This window comes from Macrotis lagotis, chromosome 2 (genome assembly GCF_037893015.1).
Source record: "Macrotis lagotis isolate mMagLag1 chromosome 2, bilby.v1.9.chrom.fasta, whole genome shotgun sequence".
NCBI classification, from domain to species: Eukaryota; Metazoa; Chordata; class Mammalia; order Peramelemorphia; family Peramelidae; genus Macrotis; species Macrotis lagotis.
Window position 1 is genome coordinate 236,437,372 of NC_133659.1, and position 21,266 is coordinate 236,458,637.

Below are 21,266 nucleotides of genomic sequence, written 5' to 3' on the forward strand. Positions count from 1 at the left end.
GAGGGTGATGGTTAAACCTTTATTTTTGGAAGATCACTCTGACAACTGAGAATAAGATAGATTGTAGTGGGGAAAGCCTAGAAGCAATCTTGGTGTCAGGTGATGAGAGTTTTCATTAATGTTGACTCTAAAAGAGAGAAGAGGATCACATATATAAATGATATCTTGACAATTGAAATGATGAAACCTTGTCAGTGGTTTGGGTATATGTGTATAAACATAAAGAATAGAGTTTGACCCTGAGATTATTATGGGTGAAGGGAAAGATAGTGGTATCTTCAGTAGTTATAGGAAGGTAACATGAAGATAGGATTTTTGGGAATGATAAAAGAGTTCAGTTTTTATCATGTTGAGTTTGAAATGACTAAGTGACATTCATTCAAAATATCTAAGAAAAAGTTAATAATGAGAAACTGGAGCCCAGGATAGAAGTAGATAAATAGATCTGGGAATCACTTTCTTAGCGATAATAATTGAACTCACTAGAAATTAGAGAAAAGCAAATAAAAACAGCTCTGTGGTTCTACCTCACACCCTTTAAATTGGTAAAGTTAACAGAAAGGAAAAATGATAAATGTTGGAAGGGTTGTGGGAAAATTAATACATCATTCTTCCTTTGGTGGAGCTGTCAACTGGTCCAGCCATTCTAGACAGAATTTTGGAAATAGAGTGAAAAAAACTGTTGAACAGAGCATACCTTTTGATCCAACTATACTACATACCCCAAAGAGATTGAAGAAAGAGACAAGAGACTCACTGATATTAAAATATTTATAGTAACTCTTGAGTAGCAAAGAATGAGGGGGAGTCCATCACTTCTCTCATATTGATGTAATGAAATACAATTGTGCTGTAAAAAAAAATGAAAGGTTTCATTTCACTGAAACCTTGGGGGGGGAGTTATATGAAATTATGCAGTGAAGTGAGCAGAACAGGAGAACAATTTATATAATGTCAACAATGTAAAGACATTCAACTTTGAAAATATCAGATACTCTGATCAACACTTTGATTATCATCATAATCACCTTGATTTCAGAAGATTTTGGTGAAATTTAATGAAATAGGTCTCCCATTTTCTGATTAAACTCAGAATGTAGATTGAGATATTATTTTTTGAACATCACCACAATGGGGATTTGTTATGCTTGTCAATATGTATTTATAATAGGGAATTTTGCTTTTGCTTTCTGTATTAGGGGAGAGTTGATCATCTTTTGAAAAAAAATTGTAATTTTAAAAAATGAACTGAATATTTGAGAAAATGAATTCTAATTTACTCTTATAAGAGTATATTTCTACTCTAATTTGCTCTTATAAAAGTTACTCTTATACTCTAATTTACTCTTATAAGTTTCCTTTATATTTCAGATTCCACATCTATTTTATCCCTTGGGCATGATTTGATTATTTAATAATCTCACAAAATTTACTGATATGCTTTTTCTTTTCTTGTTTTAGGTTGCTTTGCATGTGGGATGGAAAATGGATTCCGAGTCTACAATACTGATCCACTAAAAGAAAAAGAGAAACAAGGTGAGGAATGTATGCCTTGAGTTCCTTTCTGCTTCTATTATGGAAAATCTTAATTTTTTCTTTTTTCAGATATTTTCTGGGAATCTTTTGAACAGAAAATGTTTCTTTTTAAATTTTTTTTAAATGTTGTTTCTGTATCTCTTTTGTGAACTTTAATGAAATATATATTTTCTTTGCTTCTCTCAAAACCTCTTGAAAGCATCTCCTATTGTCTCTTCTTTTCCCAGTCTCTAAACATAACATGGTTGCTTCCTTGTTAAAGCTAATCTTGTATATATACTTTTGGTCCCATCTCCTCCTAACTTTTCCATACTATAGTATCACTGTCCTGTCAGGCTGTCATCACTCTCCTTTTTTTCATCCAGACTCCTGGGAAAAGTCATCTGCACTCATTGTTTCTTATTCCTCTTCCTTTTGTAGTCTGTCTTCTCACCTCATTACTTAACTGAAACTGAATCTTCCAAAGTTACTAGTGATATTTTAACTGCCAAATTTGATTTTCATTTTTCAATTTATCTTCTTTTCTCTCTATCAACATTGTTGATTATTCTCCTTCTGGATACATTTTTATCTCTAGGTTTTTCTATATATCTTACCACTCCTCTGCAACCTTGGTTATCTCAGTAACCAGATCATGTCCCCTAACTGTGGGTGTTTCTCTATTTTAGACCCCTTATTTTTCTTTTTCCATATCAATTTGCATCCACATTCGTCATTGTGCATCAGATTTATGTAGGTGGTTACCAGATCTCTAAATCTCTCCCTAGAGTTTTCTGGAACTTTAATACTGCATTTTTATTGCTTTTTTGGATATTTTAAATGGTACGTCCTGAAAGCATCTAAAATTCAACATGTCTACAACTGGGCCTATTATTTTTTCCTCCAACCCTTCCCCTTCCAAAATTCTTTACTTCTGTCAAAAAGTATAATTGTTATTTGACTTTACAAGTTTCATTTTTTTCAGTTTTCTCCTTAGCTCACTTTCTCTAACCCCATATAGTTATCAGTTGCTAGATCTTGCTGTTTTTATTGCCATAACATCTGATTCTTTCTTATTCACATGGCTACCTCTTTAGTTCAGATTATTGAAGTAGACCCCTAATTGTTTTCTCTTTCCTTACTTCAGTATAATCTTCACACTCTGGCTAAATGATTTTCCTTAATCTCTGATCTGACCACGATTCTTCTGTGTGATCAACAATTTGTGATAAAATTTAAACTCTTTTGTTTAGCTTTTGATTTCCTTTGCAGTTTTGACCTCACCTGTTTTCCCTTTCTGCACTGTGATCCAATCCCCTTGCAAATTTTTCTGCCCCTCCCCCCCATCATACTGCATCTTTGGTCTCTTTTCATTTGAAGCTATCCCTCACACCTGTAATTCATTTTATCCATCTCTACCTCATACAATCTTTCTTTAAAATATAGCTCAAGTATCTTCTAAACCTTTCTTAATTCTCTCACTGCTAAAAATATGCCTTCCCTCTCCAGTTACCTTCTATTCAGTTACTTTGTAGTCATTCTCTTTATTTTTATTGTCCCTGTTGTTACAGTGTAAGCTCCTTGTGAGTCAGGATTGTTTCATTTATTATATTTCCTGTGCTTTGTACTCTGCCAGGCACATAGGCTGTTAATAAAGGTTGCTGATTAATTGAAATGTTTGTGGTTTTTTTTGACCTACTCTTACTGGTTAACAGATAATGAGAAAATAAATATTATAATGAAATGTAGGATCAGTCTAATGAGGATTTTGTGGGTACTTGAATCACCCAAGCCTGGTCAAAGAAAATTATCAATATCTATTTTACTTGGCTGACAAAAAGGAGACTCCACATTTTCTCAAATCTTTCTATCAGAAATCAAGCTGGGATAGAATGATTTTATCTGCCTAATTTGCTTGAAGCTGTTGAAATTATTACCAGTCATCCTTCCTCAACTAACCTTCCTTGAAATTAATGTAATAGGAAGGGATTGTGGCATACCTTCTCATTAAGTATTCACTAATCAGGGTTGCCATTCACTTGTCAAGGAGAACACAGTGAAAAGGCAAAACCAAAGATTAAAGGTGTTTATCTTTGGTTACAAGAGAGATCTCCGAACATCAATTTATTTGTTATTGCCTGCCTAATTAATAAATTGATCTTTCACACCCAGAATTTTGTCCCTTATTATTTTATTTGCAACATACTCCATTACTAACACCAAATGATTTTATTGATTATGATTTTATAGTATAATTTGAGATCTAGGACTATCAGGTTTATTTTTCCTCACCTTTTTCATTAATTCCCTTTAGTTTCTTGTATGTATTTTGGCAGGTTGACTCCCAAGTAGTTTATAAAACATATAGTTTTATATGGAATTTCTCTTTCTAGCTCGTCCTACTGGACCTTGTAAGCAGCAGTTTAAAAGTTTTAGTGATTTTGGGGGGTCTATTTTATATCCTGAAATTTTGCTGACGTTGTTAATTTTTTGATTAATTTTTTAAAATTCAATTTTATTTTGTTTTCAGTTCAAAGCTTCTGTCAGTTCTCCCATTGAAAAACCAAGAAAAACTGAGGAGTGAGGTAGGGGGAGTAGGGGCTTGTAGGTGGGGGTAGGTTAGCTCAGGGAGCAGAGATGAGACAATTAAGGATATGTGGATGATACATAAGTTGATAGGGACTTTTGTGGTGGAGGGGGTACTTTACTTGAAGCAGCTAGGTGGCACAGTGTATAGAAGCCCTGGCTTTGGAGTCAGTAAGATGGGAGTTCAGCTTCAGAAACAACACTTAGTAGCTGTGTGTTCTTGGGCAAGTCACTTAACCATTATTGCTTCGTTATTCAGGGCCATTTCCATTCATCCTGATTCATATCAGGCCACTAGACCCAGATGGTTCCCGAGGGCAAAGTGAAACTGGTAACTTAGTACAATATCTCTTCACTCAAATCCAATTCAAGTGATTGTCATGGCATCACTTCCCATATGTTATGAGAACAAAGGACAAATACCATATTTCCCCATGTATAAGATGCATCCGTTTTCAAAAATTTGAGGTCTAAAAACTGGGAGTATCTTATACAGTGGTTGTCGATTTTTTTACTTGCATGTCCTGCTTTTTTGCCCTTGTTTTTGCGCTCATTGTTTCTCATTTAGTACAGTATATTAGGTTACGTTTTACCACGAACTACCCAGAAATGGCTCAGAAAAGATTTTCATTACAGTACTGAATTCAAATTAAAAGTGATCTAGTTTGCAAAAGTAAATGGAAATCATTCTGCTGAACAGAAGTTTGGTCCTTCTCCAGCTGAGAAAACAATCTGAGACTGGCAACAGGAAGAAGGAGCATTACTATAAATGCCTCGGCAGAAGAAGGCCGTGAGAGGTAACTCAGCAAAATAGCCTGATTTAGAGAGGGAATTGAATTGAAGCTATGGATTGAAGAGCCAAGGACCATTGGAATTCCTGTGTCCACAAAGATGGTTCAGCATGAGGCAAGAAGAATTGCTGATGAAAAAAGAAATGACTGATTTCAAAGGAAGATACAATTGATGCTTCAGGTTCATGAAACAGAATGGACTGAGCATGCTTCCACAGACCATACCTGCCCAGGGAGAGCTTGTGGTCAACCACAGAGCACAGATAGGAGAGCAGTCAGAATCTCTCTCAAGGCAGTGATTCATCATCAAATGCAGATGAGGGCAAGCTAATGGATGAGAGTTTTGACAGTGATGAGGAGTTGTATGAATTTTCTGATGAATAAAACTTGAGTTAAATAACTATGTAAATGGTTGTTTTGTTTTTCAAATTTTGGGCCCCCAAATTAAGGTGCGTCCTATACATGGGAGTGTCTTATGCATGGGGAAATATGGTATCTCTTTACTTAAAGGGAGAGGCAGGGTACTCAAAGTTTTTTGATATGATTTCAGTAGCTTGAACAATAGGATGGGGATGGGGAAGATACATGATCAATACAGAGGGTACAGATTAATAATTATAAGCATTTCTCAGTCCACTGTTTCCCTTGCTTCAACCGGAGCTGCGTAGTATGTCTCATTATGTGTCCTTTGAAGTTATGCTTGGTCATTATGGTGATTAGAGTTCCAAACTTTTTCAAAGTTGGTTATTTTAATATTATTATTGTTATTATATACATTGTTATCTGTTTCTGCTCTTACTTCATTTAACATTAGTTCAAATCATCCTCTTCATTATTTCTTACACCGCAATAGGATTCCATTCCATTTATATTGTGCTTCCTTAAGGGGGTCAAAACAACATCACTATGTTAGAGATATAGTGTGTCCAGCTGGAGCTAATCAGCCAATAAAAACTGGAAATGCTATACCACAGGTTGTGCAGTAAGTAGTCCAGGCAAACACCTCAGGTGGGTACTCTAAACTTATGCAGCTCACTTTCCTTTGAGTTGGTTCAGTTCTGCCTTGCTAATAGAGCACAGTACCCACTCTGCACTATGCCAGTGTCTCCCATGCTACACAATCAATTCCAAAGTTCTTAAGATAGACCTTCAGAATGTCCTTGTATTGATTTTTAAGAATTTTTTTTATTTAAGACAATGGGATTAAATGACTTGCCCAGGTCACACAGCAAGACAATTAAGTGTCTGAGTTTGGATTTGAACTCAGTTCCTCCTGAGCACCAGGATGCCTCCCCCTCGCCCCGTGACCATTTGCTCTGTATGAGTTCTCCATAAAATAGTGTTTTTGGTAAGCATATATTTGGCATTTGAACAGTGTGGCTAAACCATTGTAGTTGCACTCTCTGCAGTAACATTTGAATGCTTGGTATTGTATCTTGAGAAAGGACCTCATTTGTCTGATATTTTATTCTGCCAAAAGACCTTTCTCATTTTCCTAAGATGATTTAAATGCAAAAGATTCAGTTTTCCTGGTAGGTTGTGTAGGTTTCAGAGGCATACAACAAAGAAGTCAACATGACTTTAGTTGTCTATAATACCTCTTTGTCACACTTTCTTTTGGAAGCTTCCAGATACTGAACTAATATACTGACAAGGTAAATGAACTTAATCCACAGTATTCAGCCTCTCCATCTGCTGTAAAAAATGAGTTCCATATATGAATGGTGTGGTGCTGACTGATGGAGCACCTATGTTTTCTTGGTGTTGTTAGGCCAAAATTAGCACAAGCAGAAGAGAATTGTTCCATACTTTGTTGCATCTCACCTTCAGAGGCTTCATTGAATGCATAGTCATCTGCAAACTGAAGATTATGCATCAACACTCCCTCCATTTTGATCTTTCAAATTGAAGAATTTATCATCAGTATGGTAGCTGATCTTGATTCCATGTTCTTTTCTCAGTGAAGTTCATATACTATAACTTGTTCAACCATTTCCCAGTCTATTTACATATGGTCCTTTAGTTTCCAATTCTTTGTCATTTCAAGAAGAGTAACTGTAAATGTTTTTCTTCTTATGGTTCTTTTTCCTTTTTCTTTTATCCCTTTGAGATATATGCTATTTGACTTGAGTCAAAAGATTTGATTTGTTTAATAGTTTTTTGGCATATAGTCAGTTTTCAACTTTTGTAAGAATATTGTTTCTGGAAAATAACACAAAGGTAAAACTGCAATGTTGATATATCAAATCTATGGGAAATAAAGGTTACGTTCTTGTGACCACCAAAAAATTGTTATCATTCTCTAGAAAATACTTGCTGCATACAATTTTTCATTCTATTATTTATTTATTTCTATTACATGCAAAGGTAGTTTTCAACATTAGTTCTTTTGCAGGCTTTTGAGTTTCACATTTTTCTTACATTTTCCCTTTCTCTTCCCTCCCTATGGTAGTAAACAATTGAAATAAGTTGTACAATTGTGTTTAACATATATCTGTATTAGTCGTTGTGAAAGAGGAATTTGAACTAAGGGGAAAAGTTCATTAGAAAGAAAGAAAAAACATCAAAGTAATTTTAAAAAAGAGAACCTAGTATATGTTGCTCTGCATTCAGACTCCATAGTTGCTGATTTTTTTCTGGATGTGGATGACATTTTCCATAACAGGTCTCTCAGGATTGTCCTTTGTCACTGAACTGCTGGGAGGAATGTGTCCATCATAGTTGATCATCATACAATATTGCTGTTAATGTATATAATGTTCTCCTGGTTCTGCTCACTTCATTCAGCATTAGTTAATACCAAGTCTTTCCAGGCTTTTCATGCATTTCTTTATAACAAAGCCTTAATTTTGATAATATGCATTTTCCTAACATAGTAGTCGTGAAATAAACCATGAAATGTGGTACACAAGCTAATATTGGTAATGTACAAAATACTTTTTCTTGCTAGTAATTCCTTGAATCCTGTGACCTTTTGTGTCAATTAGTAGATCACACTGATTTTAATCAATATTCGTTTTTTATAACATAAAATCTATAGTACCATACAATATTGTACAGCAAATAATTTTTTTAAATTTGAATCTTATCTTCCACCATGTCAGAAGGTGGTGTGAGGGTGTTGTTCTGTGTCCAGTACTATTAAAATTTCTACCTTGGTTGCCCTATAAAAATTAAGAGAGGGACTTTAGTTACTTCTGTAAGAAGATGCTGAGGCTAGTGCCTTCTCAACATCACCCCTGACACTCTGGCCTTCACAGCTGGGATAGTATTGGAGATAGAGGACTGGCCTTGGATTCAGGAGGATAGGAATTAGAATCTGGCCTCAGACACTTAACACTTACTAGTTGTGTGACATTGGGCAAGTCAGTTAACCCTAATTGCTTCACATCCAGGGTCATCTCCAGTCATCCTGATTCATATCTGGCCACTGGACCCAGATGGCTCTGGAAGAGAAAGTGAGACTGGTGACTTAGCGCAGCACTAACATCCAGTTCATGTGCTTATCATGGCATCATCTCCCTGATGTCATGGTTTTCTTCAAGAAGAAAGGACAAACATCATCTTGTTTCCATGTCATCATGGGGGGGAACCAGGTTTCATTAATAGCTTGAAGATAGAAGGGAGTGGGAGAGGAAAAGATTTAGGATGAAGGGGAGTTTGTTTCAGTAGAAAAAGCTTTCTAGTGGGCACAGTTTATTGTAGTATTTTTCATTTATCTTTTGCTTTTACTGAATTCTCCATTTTAGATTTCAGGTAGATAGCATTTTACTTTTTGTGAAGTTTTTCCATCTAAGTGCTAAGTTCCTTATTTACGCTCCATTCTTTTCTCATTACTTTTTTTTTAATCTTTAATATTTTCCAGTTACTTTTGTAGTCCTTATGACTAAACCATTCCTTTCTTTGGGCTCTACTTGAAATTATCATTAAAAAGAGTTTTTTTCATTCTTTCTGAATTACTTCTTGGAAGTAATTACTTTCTTGAAAGTAATTACTTTCTGCAAATACTTCTTAAGTATTTCTTAAGTATTGTATTTTTACATTTTCTTGCATTGCGTTCTATTTCCAGATCCACTTTTTCTCTAACTGTGTTTATGTTTGTGCTCATGTTTATGTTGTACTGACATAATGCTATATTACAACACTGAGATGGGTAATATTAGTATTCCCGTCTTAAATAATGAAAAAAACTGAGATTCAAGGAAGTGTTAGATTCAGGAATTGAATTCATTACCCATATCTTTTTTATACTGTATTCTCTTCTGCAAAGATAGACCCAAATTAATTTCTTCTTTTGTCTTTTCAGTATTTTGAATCCTTAGAAGTTACTGGTTATTTCTTTTTTAATTAAAACAGCAGGTTAAGTGAATTAATTAAGTGTTAAGATTTATTGAGTACTGTTTTCTATACACAGTAGATAAATGATAGCAGGAGCAAAAATTGTTCTAAAATTACATCCCAGAAATTACTTGTAATTTATTCAAGAGATTATTTCTTGAATTTGTCCCTTTCTTTCTACCTGCACTACAACAACCCTTGTCCATTTAAAACCCTTATTGCCTCTCAATTGGACAATTACTTTCTAACTGCCCCTCTCCTCATCTCCCTCCTAGGTTCTCTATTCTCCATTTCATCTTTCACATAATTGCTAACAGATCACATTACTCTGTGTAATTTTTTTGTTTTATGCAATTAATTAGTAATTTTGAATATGTTTAAAGATGTGCTTTTTATTTGATAGAAGACATAGACACATTTAGGATGTTTTCATAAGATAATTAGATATTCCTCCTTATATCTAGTGTAAATACAAACTTTTTATAAGACTCTAACCAAGCTTATGATATATAGTTTTATGTTTTCTTAACATTATTTGCATTTTTATTACATCAATGCTAAGGGGCATTGATATAATAATTATCAAAATTTGGGTTCTTTTCATAACCTTTACAGCCCCTCTGCTCCCAGATTGGTAATTCTAGTGTCACTCTACTTTTTTACTTTTTGAAGGATAAGAATGCAGTAATGGGCATTGCATGTGTTTTCCTATTAAACTAAAGCATTTAGTGTAATATGTTTTAACATTTTAAAAAAATAATTCTTTTCAGAATTCCTTGAAGGAGGAGTTGGCCATGTGGAAATGTTGTTTCGTTGCAACTATTTAGCATTAGTTGGTGGTGGAAAAAAGCCGAAATATCCCCCTAACAAAGGTACAGTAGTTATATATTTAATAACTTTTTACATTGTATAATACTTTTAACTTTCAAGGTGCTTTCACTTCCCCTTTTTAGTTTTATCCCCACAGTAAACCTATATCACAATTTAATTTTAACAAGAGAATAAACTAAGGTGGATTTCTGAGCTGGATATCATTTATTTGTAGAGTCATGCTACCTGTCAGTAAATGAGTTAGTAAAGTTGCCTTTATTAATGCTACAGATCCAGAGCAAAAGAACAGTTGTCTTTATTTAGGTTTTGTGGAATATTGAACAAAACACAGAATAGGACATCATGGAATTGAGGACAACATGACTGGTTACAGAACTGAGACATACAGAAAAACATGATTGATTGGAGGTTTGATAACCCCCATTCTTCTCTTAAAGATACTAGAAGTACTTATTGTTTGAATCCTAGTGCAAGATATCAGCTCAGATTTCTGGACAGCAGATAAGAGATTCTTGAAGGATAGCATGGTGGAGAAGATACTAGGCCCCAATTTCTGTTCATACATTTTCCAAAGTTAGCAGAATTTCTTGAGATAAGAATAGATGAATTTAAAAATTTTTAAATTAAAACTTACAGACCACGAGATCTCTGACCTAAGTTCAGAGATAGAGAACCATTGACTTCAGCAGTTTCAGAGCAAAAACAATTACTGGGAAAAAATCAATTACTTGTAAATAGGATCAAAAAGAAAATGACACAGGATTAATTTTAATCTCACCTGTGAGGTACTGAAGAGCTAGAAAAAAGGGGAATTGTTTATTTAGTTTCTTAGTTTGTAACTTCTTTTTCTAGAGATAGTAAACAATCCTTTCCCACCCTGTCATAGTGTATGGGCCACTTTTCATTTGCTAATTTAGTGCTTTTTTTTTTTAAAGTATGAGGAATTCCTTTTTAAAAAAATAGAGAAGTAAAATAATAGCCATATGTAAATAAAAAGTGGCCTAAAGTTGCTGCGTTTTTTCGATAGACAAAAAAAGTTTCAACTTGATTAATAATTTCAGCTGCTAATGTCGAACATGTGAACATAACAGATAAGGTTTAAATTCTATGTTTAGTTCAATTTAGCTAGTAAGTAGAAGATGATGATGCCATGACAAGCACATGAATTGGATTTGAGTAAGGGGGTGCTGTGCTATGACACCGGTTTCATTTTCTACTCGAGCCATCTGAGTTCAGGGGCTAGATAAATATCAGGTTGTCTGGAGATGGCACTGGATGGGAGGTAATCAGAGTTAAGTGACTTGCCCAAGGTCACACCACTAGTAAAATATCAAGTGTCTGCTGTCAGATATGAACTCAGTTTCTCCTGACTCTAGGGCTGCTACTTTGTCCTGTACCCATTTTGACTTTATTTTGGTATAGGGGGTGAGATGTGGGTCTATCCTTAGGTTTTTGCCATACTATCTTCTCAGTTTTCCTAGCAGTTTTTGTTGAATAGTGAATTCTTATCCCAGAAACTGTCTTTGAGTTTGTCAAACAGTAGATTATTATAGTCATTTACCACTGTTTCTTTTGTACCTATTCTAATCCACTAGACCATTACATTAATGATAGTGCTCTATCCAGTGGACCACCTAGCTGCCCAAAGAATAGGTAAGAGGAATTTGCAAAATGAGAGAGAGAGAGAGAGAGAGAGAGAGAGAGAGAGAGAGAGAGAGAGAGAGAGAGAGAAAAGAGAGAGAACACCAAAGATGTGAGAAAAAGAAAGATGCATGAGTATAGATGAGTTCTAGTTGAAGTATTTTACTCTAGTTTATATCCTACTTTTAGTTTTTTCTATGCAATTCAGAATATTATCACTCTTACTCTCTTTAATTTTTTTCTTTTGTTTGCCATTTGTAGCTATTCAGATACTCTTTTAAACCACTGGAGGTTCTTTTCTGAATAAAAATAGCCCCAGCATCCTGGTAACTGGATAAAATGAAACTGAGTTCTTCATTATTAATTTTAAGCCACAGTCAGAATGATTTGATATTTGAGTCAGTTATGTGATGCAGTAGATAGGATGCTGAACCTGGAGAACCTGGAAAATCTGAGTTCAAATTCTAATCTCTTTTTTCTAGTAGCTTTGTGCCCCTAAGTCATTTTAACTTTTCTGTCTAGCTCAATGTCATCATCTGTAACATTGTGATAATAATAATACCTACCCAGGGTTGTTATCAATTAATAAAATATAAATGTATGTATTTCCTTCCTTTCATTTTCTCTTATGTAGATTAAATTGAAATATCATTAGGACATTTTCCCCCTTAAGAGCCAATTTTATTAAGTGTTTACCAACAGCAGTCAGTCCACAAAATACCAGAGGCAAGATTGTTGCAAAGGGAGAAAAAACAAAATATATTTTGGCCATACTTTCTCTTACATTGTTATGGTCAGAATCATCACTGTGTGAAAAGTTGGACTTGGAATCTGGAATTAAAGAGTTCAAGTTCTGGGCGGCTAAGTGGCGCAGTGGATAAAGCACAGGCCCTGGAGTCAGGAAGACCTGAATTCAAATGGGGCCTCAGGCACTTAATAATTACCTAGCTGTGTGGCCTTGGGCAAGCCACTTAACCCCATTTGTCTTAAAAAAACAAAAAAACCAAGAGTTCAAGTTCTGCCTTTGATATGTATTGACTTTGGGCAAATCATTTAGCTTTTCATATAACTTTGAGTTGTTTTATAAGTTCTACAATTTATAGGCAAATTGTAGAACTGCAACAATGGAATAAATTTCTATACCTGGGAGTTGTGAAGAAAAAATGAGGAAACCACAGCTATAGGAAAAATTATTGCAGTAGATGAGGAAAGAAGTTATTTAATTCTTTGAAAGTGAGTTTCTCACATGCCATTAGTATTCATTTTCTTTTTCCTATGTCTTTTTATTTATTATTTTTTTATTTTAGTTCAATGGGGTAAGTGACTTGCCCCAAGGTCACACAGCTAGACAATTATTAAGTGTCTGAGGTCGGATTTGAACTCAAGTACTCCTGACTCCAGGGCTGGTGCTCTATCCACTGCCACTTAGCCGCCCACTCAAATATTTGGTCTGTTTGGTATATGTTTGTTAAGGTGTTAATCTCTTTTTTTCATATTTTTGCAAGGCAATGGGGTTAAGTGGCTTGCCCAAGGCCACACAGCTAGGTAATTATTAAGTGTATGAGGCGGGATTTGAATTCAGGTACTCCTGACTCCAGGGCTGGTGCTCTAGACACTGTACCTCCTAGTTGTCCCTTAACTTCTTTTTCCACATTTCATCTGGAGAATTTAATGTAGACTCATTTATATTATAGAGTTATTTGTAATATACTCTTAGTAGTATGATTCTAAAGAAACAGTGAAGCAAAAAGGGACCATTTTCATGAATACTTTGAATTTGGTCTAATAAACAATCAGTTATAAGTTGTAGAAAACCACTTTCGGCAAGAGGGCAAGGATATTATTCACTCTTTCTTGTACTTTTTTTAAAAAAAATTTTCACTTTTCCTGTATTTCAGCTAAATATTAGCTTTTTCCATATCCTTTTTTTTTTTCATATCTTCATCCATAAGATTGTGCCTTGTTCTTTCACTCCATTTTAAAGCAATGCTATTCTTTCCCTCATTTCCTTACTGGGGCATAGGTTACTTTAGAAGTGTTTTGGAACCAGCTCCAGCCAGCTCACAAAGTTCATTGTTAAAATTCTGGTATGAGCATTTATATCTTGGAAATCAAAAATTGACCAACACTAGAAATTAGGGCTTGATTTGTTGTTTTGTTGATTGTCTAGACTTCAGAAAGTGGTGGAGAAAATGTTTATAATGTAGATTAAACTGAAATAGTGTAGATGAAATAATAATGTAGATTAAACTGAAATATCATTAAGACATTTTCCCCCTTGAGAGCCAGTTTTATTAAATATTTATCAACAGCAGTCAGTCCACAAAATCCCAGAGGCAGGATCATAGCAAAGGGAGAAAAAAACAAAACAAAATATATTTTGGCCATACTTTAGAGCTAAAAGTGAGGTTTACTTTCTCTTTCACCATTCTCACTTTTTCTTCCTTTACCAAGAAGAGTATGAACATCTAAAGGTTTTGTGATATAATAGTGGTAAGGTATCAGAAATTCCTTGTATAAAATTCCCACTTTTTTCTCACATTCATTTATGAAGGAAAAACGAGCCATTATAGTGTGTTTGGTTCCCTTCCCCTTTACTACTTTGCTATTTGTAAAGGGACCCAATGTCTCCCTATTCCTTTGGAGAATGCTTATATACGTTGCTCTAAAAGTACCAGAGGCTTCTTTGTAGGACAATACAGCTTCCAATTCATTGCCCTTAAATGGGTCACTTAAAATCTTAAAAAAAAATGCACCCATGCTTTATCAGTATCATGGATGCTTTGTCAGGGTCTATGCATTTTCCCGTTCCTAATAAAGGTAAATCCAAGAATGGTAATAGAATCTTTTTTGTCAAACTTAGTCCTTTTGGTCACTGTCCTGCTTAGTCTATCTAGTAAAGTTCATTCTAAAGATGTTTTCCTGTCTTGGTTATTCTTTTTTCCCCTTCTTCCAGAGTTCAGACTCTAATTCGGTTCAACCTGGGGATTGCTTACTCAGATCTAATATTTAAAACTTCTTTCCTTGATGTAATACTTATATCAAGAGTATATGTGAGCACCATAATTCTTTTTCCATTCTCACAGGTCATTATACTTCTAGCCTCTTTACCCCAAGAAGTATCACTTATGTATCCATTTCTTGTTTTTGTTTCTGCAAATACAAAACCATTCCTACAAGAATTCTTTATTCTCCCCTTCCCCCTAGACATACGCATACCTTTTCTTGTTAACATTCTTTGCTTTAAGCTCAGCTCAGGTGAATGTCCTCTAGTTTCTAAACTGAATGTATTATCTATTGGCAACACCTCATACAACTGACCTATAATAGTTCTTTGAATTTGAATGCTGTGGAATCATCCTGCTTATAATGTAAAAATAACATAAAACCCAAATCATGTAAAGTGATATAATTCCATCATCCTATACCTAGATAATAGAGTAAAATGTGGGCCATATAATAGAGAAAAGAAAAATATTACTTAGTTAACTTGCCATTTGTATTGGAGAATTACTGAACCAAACCAATCAGAAACTGTTGGAACTGAGAATGAACAAAAGCTATAAAGTCATGATACCAGGGAGTAAATACTGACTTTCGTTAAAGTGTGAGTCATATAGATTTTGCAGATCCAGGGAGAAATCCAAATTTCTTAATCCTTTATGGGGGCCCTCAATTCTAGGTTGAAACTCTGTATTAGGTATATGGGAAATGGGGGAGAGTATTATTTGGTTCCCTAGGGGCCCATACTCATGAGATGGACTTAAATTTGGTAATAAGTCCTAAGTGGGTGGCAGAGGCTTAGTGAGGAAAAGTAGAAGTGTTTTGACTATTTATGGTTTTAGATCTGAGTACTTATATTTTTTAGTTGAGCCCAGGAGAAGAGGATTCATATCTCATTAAAGAGTTCACTTTGTTCAGGAATTTTACTCCATGTTCAGGAGATAAAGGAAGAATTTAATTATTCCTGGAATTTAACTGACTAAGCACACTCACTATACTAATACTGTTGCAACATAATTAAAATTTTTGCTAGTTTTTAAGTGTAAGAGGTAATATAATGATCCACAGGGCTCTCTCCTCTGTATCTTTCTGAAGTTTATTTTAGACATTAAGATTTAAATATAGGCACTTCACTTCAGACCCTCAGGGAAATAAATACTTTGTTTGGTGTGGGTTTGGTTCTTTCCCTTAATTTACATTTGTATCTACTGAACTCTTTTTGGTTGAGGATACCATAAACTTTTCAGTAGTAAGGCAGTAGTTTGTGTTGGAATCACTATTGATAGACATCAGTAGAGAAAGGGAAAGAATAGACATTTTCTTGGAACCTTTCAGGCCTTGAGGAGGTGGATATAACTGGCGGCATCTGCCAGAGTATTGTAATCTAAGATTTCTATAAATCTTTGTTGATATTATTTTTCTATACTATAACTCACTTCTGCTGTCTTTTTCTCCTTTTTCTGGTTGCCTCTTTTGCCAATAGTTCTTTCCATTTTAGCTCTTGTCATTCCCTACTCCTTCCTTTCTGCATCCAGACTTTGATAATATCTATTTGGTTCTGAGAGATCCATTTTTTATACAAGTTTCTCAAGAGATAATCAAGTCTCTCATTCAGTGGCTTTGATTGATTCAAGAAGATGTTTAGATCTTGTTTACTTTCAGTTTTGATGGATATAATCAATAAATGCTCTTAATTAACAAATGTAATTAATTTTCAAATGAGATAATTAATGGAGTCTCCTTACACTATAACTACATGGGTTAAATAAAACTCGCTTTTCATTTTTTTTTGTCTACATGGGAGAACAGGGTTATTTTCACATTTTCTTTAATGATGCTTCCAGGGAAAATTCCAAATTATGGGAACATTAAATATAAAATCCTCTTTAACTCTTAAAGACCTTCATAAACTGGCACCTTCTGCCTTTTTGGCAGCATCACTTTGACAGCTATATAGAGGATAGACTGAGTAGACATGGCAAGGGACTAAGCTATAGGCTTTAGCAATAGTCCAGACATGGTGGGGATCCTGCATTAGGATGGTAGCAATGTCAGAGGACGTAAGTGACAGATCACACAAAGGTAAAATCAACACACTTTGGCAGTAGAATGGATGAAGGTGATGAAAGATAGTAGAAAGTCAAGAATGACATGGAGTTTGGGAACCTGGGGCACTGGAGGGATGGTGGTATCTTGAGAAAAATAATGAAGTTTGGAAAGGAGGAAAGATTTTTGGAAAAGCTAACAACTTCAACTTTGAGCATGTTGAATTTAAGATTCCAATAAGACATCCAATTTGAGATATCCAGTAGGAATGGAGGTCAGCAGAGAGGTCAAAGCAGGATAGGTAGATTTGAGAATCATCAGCATAAGAGATGATAATTAAATCTAACTGATATCACAGAGTAAAGTAGTATAGCTGGAGAATATGGCCCAGGCAAAGCCCTGAGGGACTATGGGGTTTCTTGGACTTGATGTGAATGAAGGTTTAGCAAAGATTATTAAGAAAAAATGGTTAGATAGGTAGGAGCAGAAATAGGAGAGAACAGTCACAGAAACCTAGAGATAATAGAATATGAAGGGTGATCAACAGTGTCAAAGACTGCAGAGAAGTCAAGAAAGAAGAGAATTGAGAAAGGGCATTAGATTTTACAATTAAGAGATCATTAGAAATTTTGTATTTTCATTTGTGTGAAGAAATAAAAAGCTATGCTGGGTAGAATAAAGAAGAAATTGAGAGAAAAGGAAACAAGAATCCTCATAAGTTTAGAAGGAAAGAGATATGGGATAATGGGGATAAATGGATCAAGAAAATTTTTTTGAGGATAAAGGAGAATATAGTCAATTTTGTAGGCAGTAAGAAAGCATCAATAGATAGGAGAAATCAAAGATAATTTAGAAAGTGGAGATGATGGAAGGAGCAAGAGAAGATTGAATGGAATCATTCATGCATGGGGTGGGGGGGGTGTTGCCTTGACAAGGAGAAGGGAAACAGAAGAGATATTGTCAGAAAGCATCTAAATTATATGATGCAAAGGTAGAGGGAAGAAAGAGGAAACTTTTGGGTATTGACTTAAAATTTTTCATTAAAATATGAGGGTCACAACTGAGAGCATTGAGGGAAAGGGAGACATGTAAAGGAAAAAGTAAAGTGAGTTTTGAGGAAGGATGAAGGTGTTTGGAAAGGTTGTGAGTGAGTGGAATAGGACAATTAGGGAGGTATAAAAGAATTGCCTTGCAATAGTGAGGACCACTCAAATTTATGTGATACAAATTTGTAGTAGATTCAGTGTCATACTTTTTTCCAGCCTCCTTGGGTAGCATATGGATAAGGAGTGATGACAGGATTGAGGTTTAACAGGGCTAGAGTAATAATAGGAAAAATGGGGCAAGTGATTTAAGAGAAGAGGACAGTATAAAGATGAACAGGTTTACTGATACTGACTGGTAAGGATATTCATTATTGGGAAGGAGGAAAGTTGTATCTAGTTAAAGGGTAAACTAGTTTTCCAAGCCAGAGCATATAATTGGCACTTGGCAAACAGAACATTGGGCCTGGAGTCAAGAAGATCTGAGTTCAGAACCAGCCTCAAACAATTAAAAGCTTTATGATTCTGTACAAGCCACTTCAACCTAATTGCCTCACTTTCCTCCTCTTTAAAATAATCTAAAGAAGGAAATGGCTAACCACGCCAGTATATTTGTCAATAAGCCAATAACATCCCAAAGGGGACCCATGAAGTCAGACATGATTTGAAACACCTGAAAAACAAAATAAATCATCCTATGAGAGAGAACTAAAGAGTCTAGTGGTTGGAGTTGAGAGTGAAGGCAAAAAACATGACTTGAAGTTTCTAGGTTATGGGAGAAATGAAATGAACAATAGATTCTGAAAGGATAAAGGAGTTTAATGAACTCTTGAATGTGGAAGTGGTAATTTGTTCCTGATGGCAAGCTCAAGGGTTTGATCATCTCTTGTATAGCTGAGGAGAATGTTTTAGGAAATAAGTTGAGAATCTTGTATTTGAGAAACCTTGATACCTAGCTTCAGGAGATATCAGTATAAAAGTTGAAGTTCTCTAGATTGAAGAGGAGAGGTCCTGAACTCATTGAGGAAAGAAGGGATATATCCTGGAGATCAGTAGACCAGAATTTTGATTGGGTAATAGTTATAGGTTGAGTGAACTTCAAAGGAGGAGAGTGATGTAGGTAGAGGGAATGCCTTGAAGTTGCAATGGGGAGTAAAGAATATTCCAGCACTGCCTTACTTTGACTTGTGTGAGTAGAGAGGAATGAGTGAAGATGCAGCCAGTGCTGGAGAGGGTGGTCAAACTGCCATTTAATCAGGAAGGAGTCAAGACTCAGAGCCAGAAGATGAAAGATATAGGAAAGGGAAAGATTTAAAATGAAAATAAATTTTTAAACCTTTGAGTATTTTAGAGAGGTAGTGTAGTGTAAAATACCTTTAAAGTGTGACATTTGGGAGAGTTGGGAAATTTGAGGGATTTGAGAATAAGGAAGAGATATAGTAGGGATGGATAACAGATTTGTATAAAGATGACTAGGGGTTCAAGATCACTGGAATGGGGAAGGTCCTTAAATGCTTGTAGAGACCAACTGATAAGTCTAAAAGAAATTTTTAGATGAAAGCTTCTTAAGATTGACCACACTTAGTAAGATCCTAAAGCTTTATATTTCAAGCCATAGCTTATTTTATTTCTTACAAACATGTATTTTTTGGCATTAAAATTGTATTCTCAGTGATAGCTAAGCATTTATTTTATGATAAATTAATTGTGAAAGCCTAAAGTAAAGGACTTTAGGGGTGCTTGCACATTGAATGCTTTTGGTTTCAGAAATAACCTTATGATGAAATATGGCCAATTATAACTTGATAAAATTATTGTATTAATAAGGTATTTCTGACATTTCAGTGATGATATGGGATGATCTAAAAAAGAAGACGGTTATTGAAATAGAATTTTCTACAGAAGTCAAAGCAGTCAAATTGCGTCGAGACAGGTAGGCTTAGTATGCATTTTAAAATAGAATGAAATATTTGCTCTCTATGAAGTCATTTGAAATATTTATATATGAGGAAGGAAAAATTGTAAAAATCCTTGTTAAATCCTTCTTAAAATATTATCCAATTGTAGTTTAAGGCTCCAAGAGAGACTACATACAAATGTCTTTATCCATATGTTTAATGGATAACTCTGATATTCAGTAATAATTTTGAAGGACAGTAATTGATGAATCTCTATAGTATGATAAGTGTAAGGAATTGTTTGAGTAAATGTTAAATAAAGAAAATATTTTTTTTTGTATCAGTTAAGTAAAATAAAAGAGTAAGTTATTTTATCAAAAAAATCTTGCTAGATAATGGCTGTTGTTAAAATTCTTAGTCTCTGTAAGCATTTTCATCTATATCTAGATCTATATATAATATATGTGTGTGTATGTCTATGAATTTAAAAGAAATACACACATAAATGAATTTAAAAGATACAATGTATATTCATCTGAATTCAAATGCTCTTCTCTCTCCTTTAATCTGAAATGATTTCATACATTCATCATACTGTAGAACTGAATCAATTATTATCCTCCAAGATTATTGCTGAAAACCACATAGTGTTTTTCATAAAACATCATAAACAAGACATACCATCCAGATATTTGTTTGTATAAATATACACACTGAGAGATATCCATATAGATGTTATACATAACAGTAGCTATAAAGATATGGGCATCCATACAAATATGTAGCTATAATTATATCTTTACACCCAAATGTTTATCAACACACAGAGACTCTTAATAGCTGAAGATTTTTTCTGTGTATGCATGTGTGTATGTGTGTATGTATGTATGTATGTATCCTTCCCTATTAGGATTACTATTTAGATGGAATTTTAAAGTAATCAAAATGACATTTTTTAAAAAAAAAAACTCTCTATGACTCAGATTTTTAATAAAGTTAGTCCTCCTAACGAATTGGTGAAATTTTATTCTAACTTAAGATTTGGGTGGTGTGTTTGAATTTGAAAAGGACAAGTCCAAGAACTGACTCTTTGATTCAAGTTTAATTTTTGAAGAAGAAATTAGGTAATGTTTTTTGTTTCAGAATTGTGGTGGTTTTGGACTCCATGATTAAGGTTTTTACTTTCACACACAATCCCCATCAGTTGCACGTCTTTGAAACCTGCTACAACCCTAAGGGTAAGTTGTATGTGCTCTATGATAAATAATATCTTTTGTAATTAACTGAATATTTGTGTGCATGAGTTTTGACCATATTATTCCCCTATTTGTTAAACTTTAGTGGCTCCTTGATACCTCCAGGATCAAATATAATTCAATTAGTCTTTCATAAGCAAAACTCTTGCTATCTTTCAGTCTTCTTACACTTTCTTCCTTGCACTCTATGATCCAGTTATACTAGCTTACTTTTGTTCACATATGACATTCATCTACTAGGTCCATAACTATACTTGAACAATTCTCTATACCTGAAATGCTCTTCCTTTTTATCCTTGCCTCTTTTCCAATTTTCTT

The 21,266-nt window shown here is 34.5% G+C and overlaps 1 protein-coding gene across 5 annotated transcripts in view; it reads left to right on the forward strand.

Moving 5' to 3' along the window:
- Positions 1 to 21,266, forward strand: part of WDR45B (WD repeat domain 45B) — a 91,460-nt gene that overhangs the window by 23,315 nt on the left and 46,879 nt on the right. For 4 of the 5 annotated variants that reach the window (XM_074225212.1, XM_074225209.1, XM_074225210.1 and 1 more), the window contains 4 exons: positions 1,462 to 1,536; positions 10,001 to 10,102; positions 19,640 to 19,727; positions 20,836 to 20,930. In XM_074225212.1, coding sequence (XP_074081313.1) covers positions 1,479 to 1,536; positions 10,001 to 10,102; positions 19,640 to 19,727; positions 20,836 to 20,930 — 343 coding nt within the window. In that variant the 5' untranslated portion in view covers positions 1,462 to 1,478. The remainder of the gene's footprint in view (positions 1 to 1,461; positions 1,537 to 10,000; positions 10,103 to 19,639; positions 19,728 to 20,835; positions 20,931 to 21,266) is intronic. The other variant, XM_074225213.1, reaches the window with a different exon arrangement.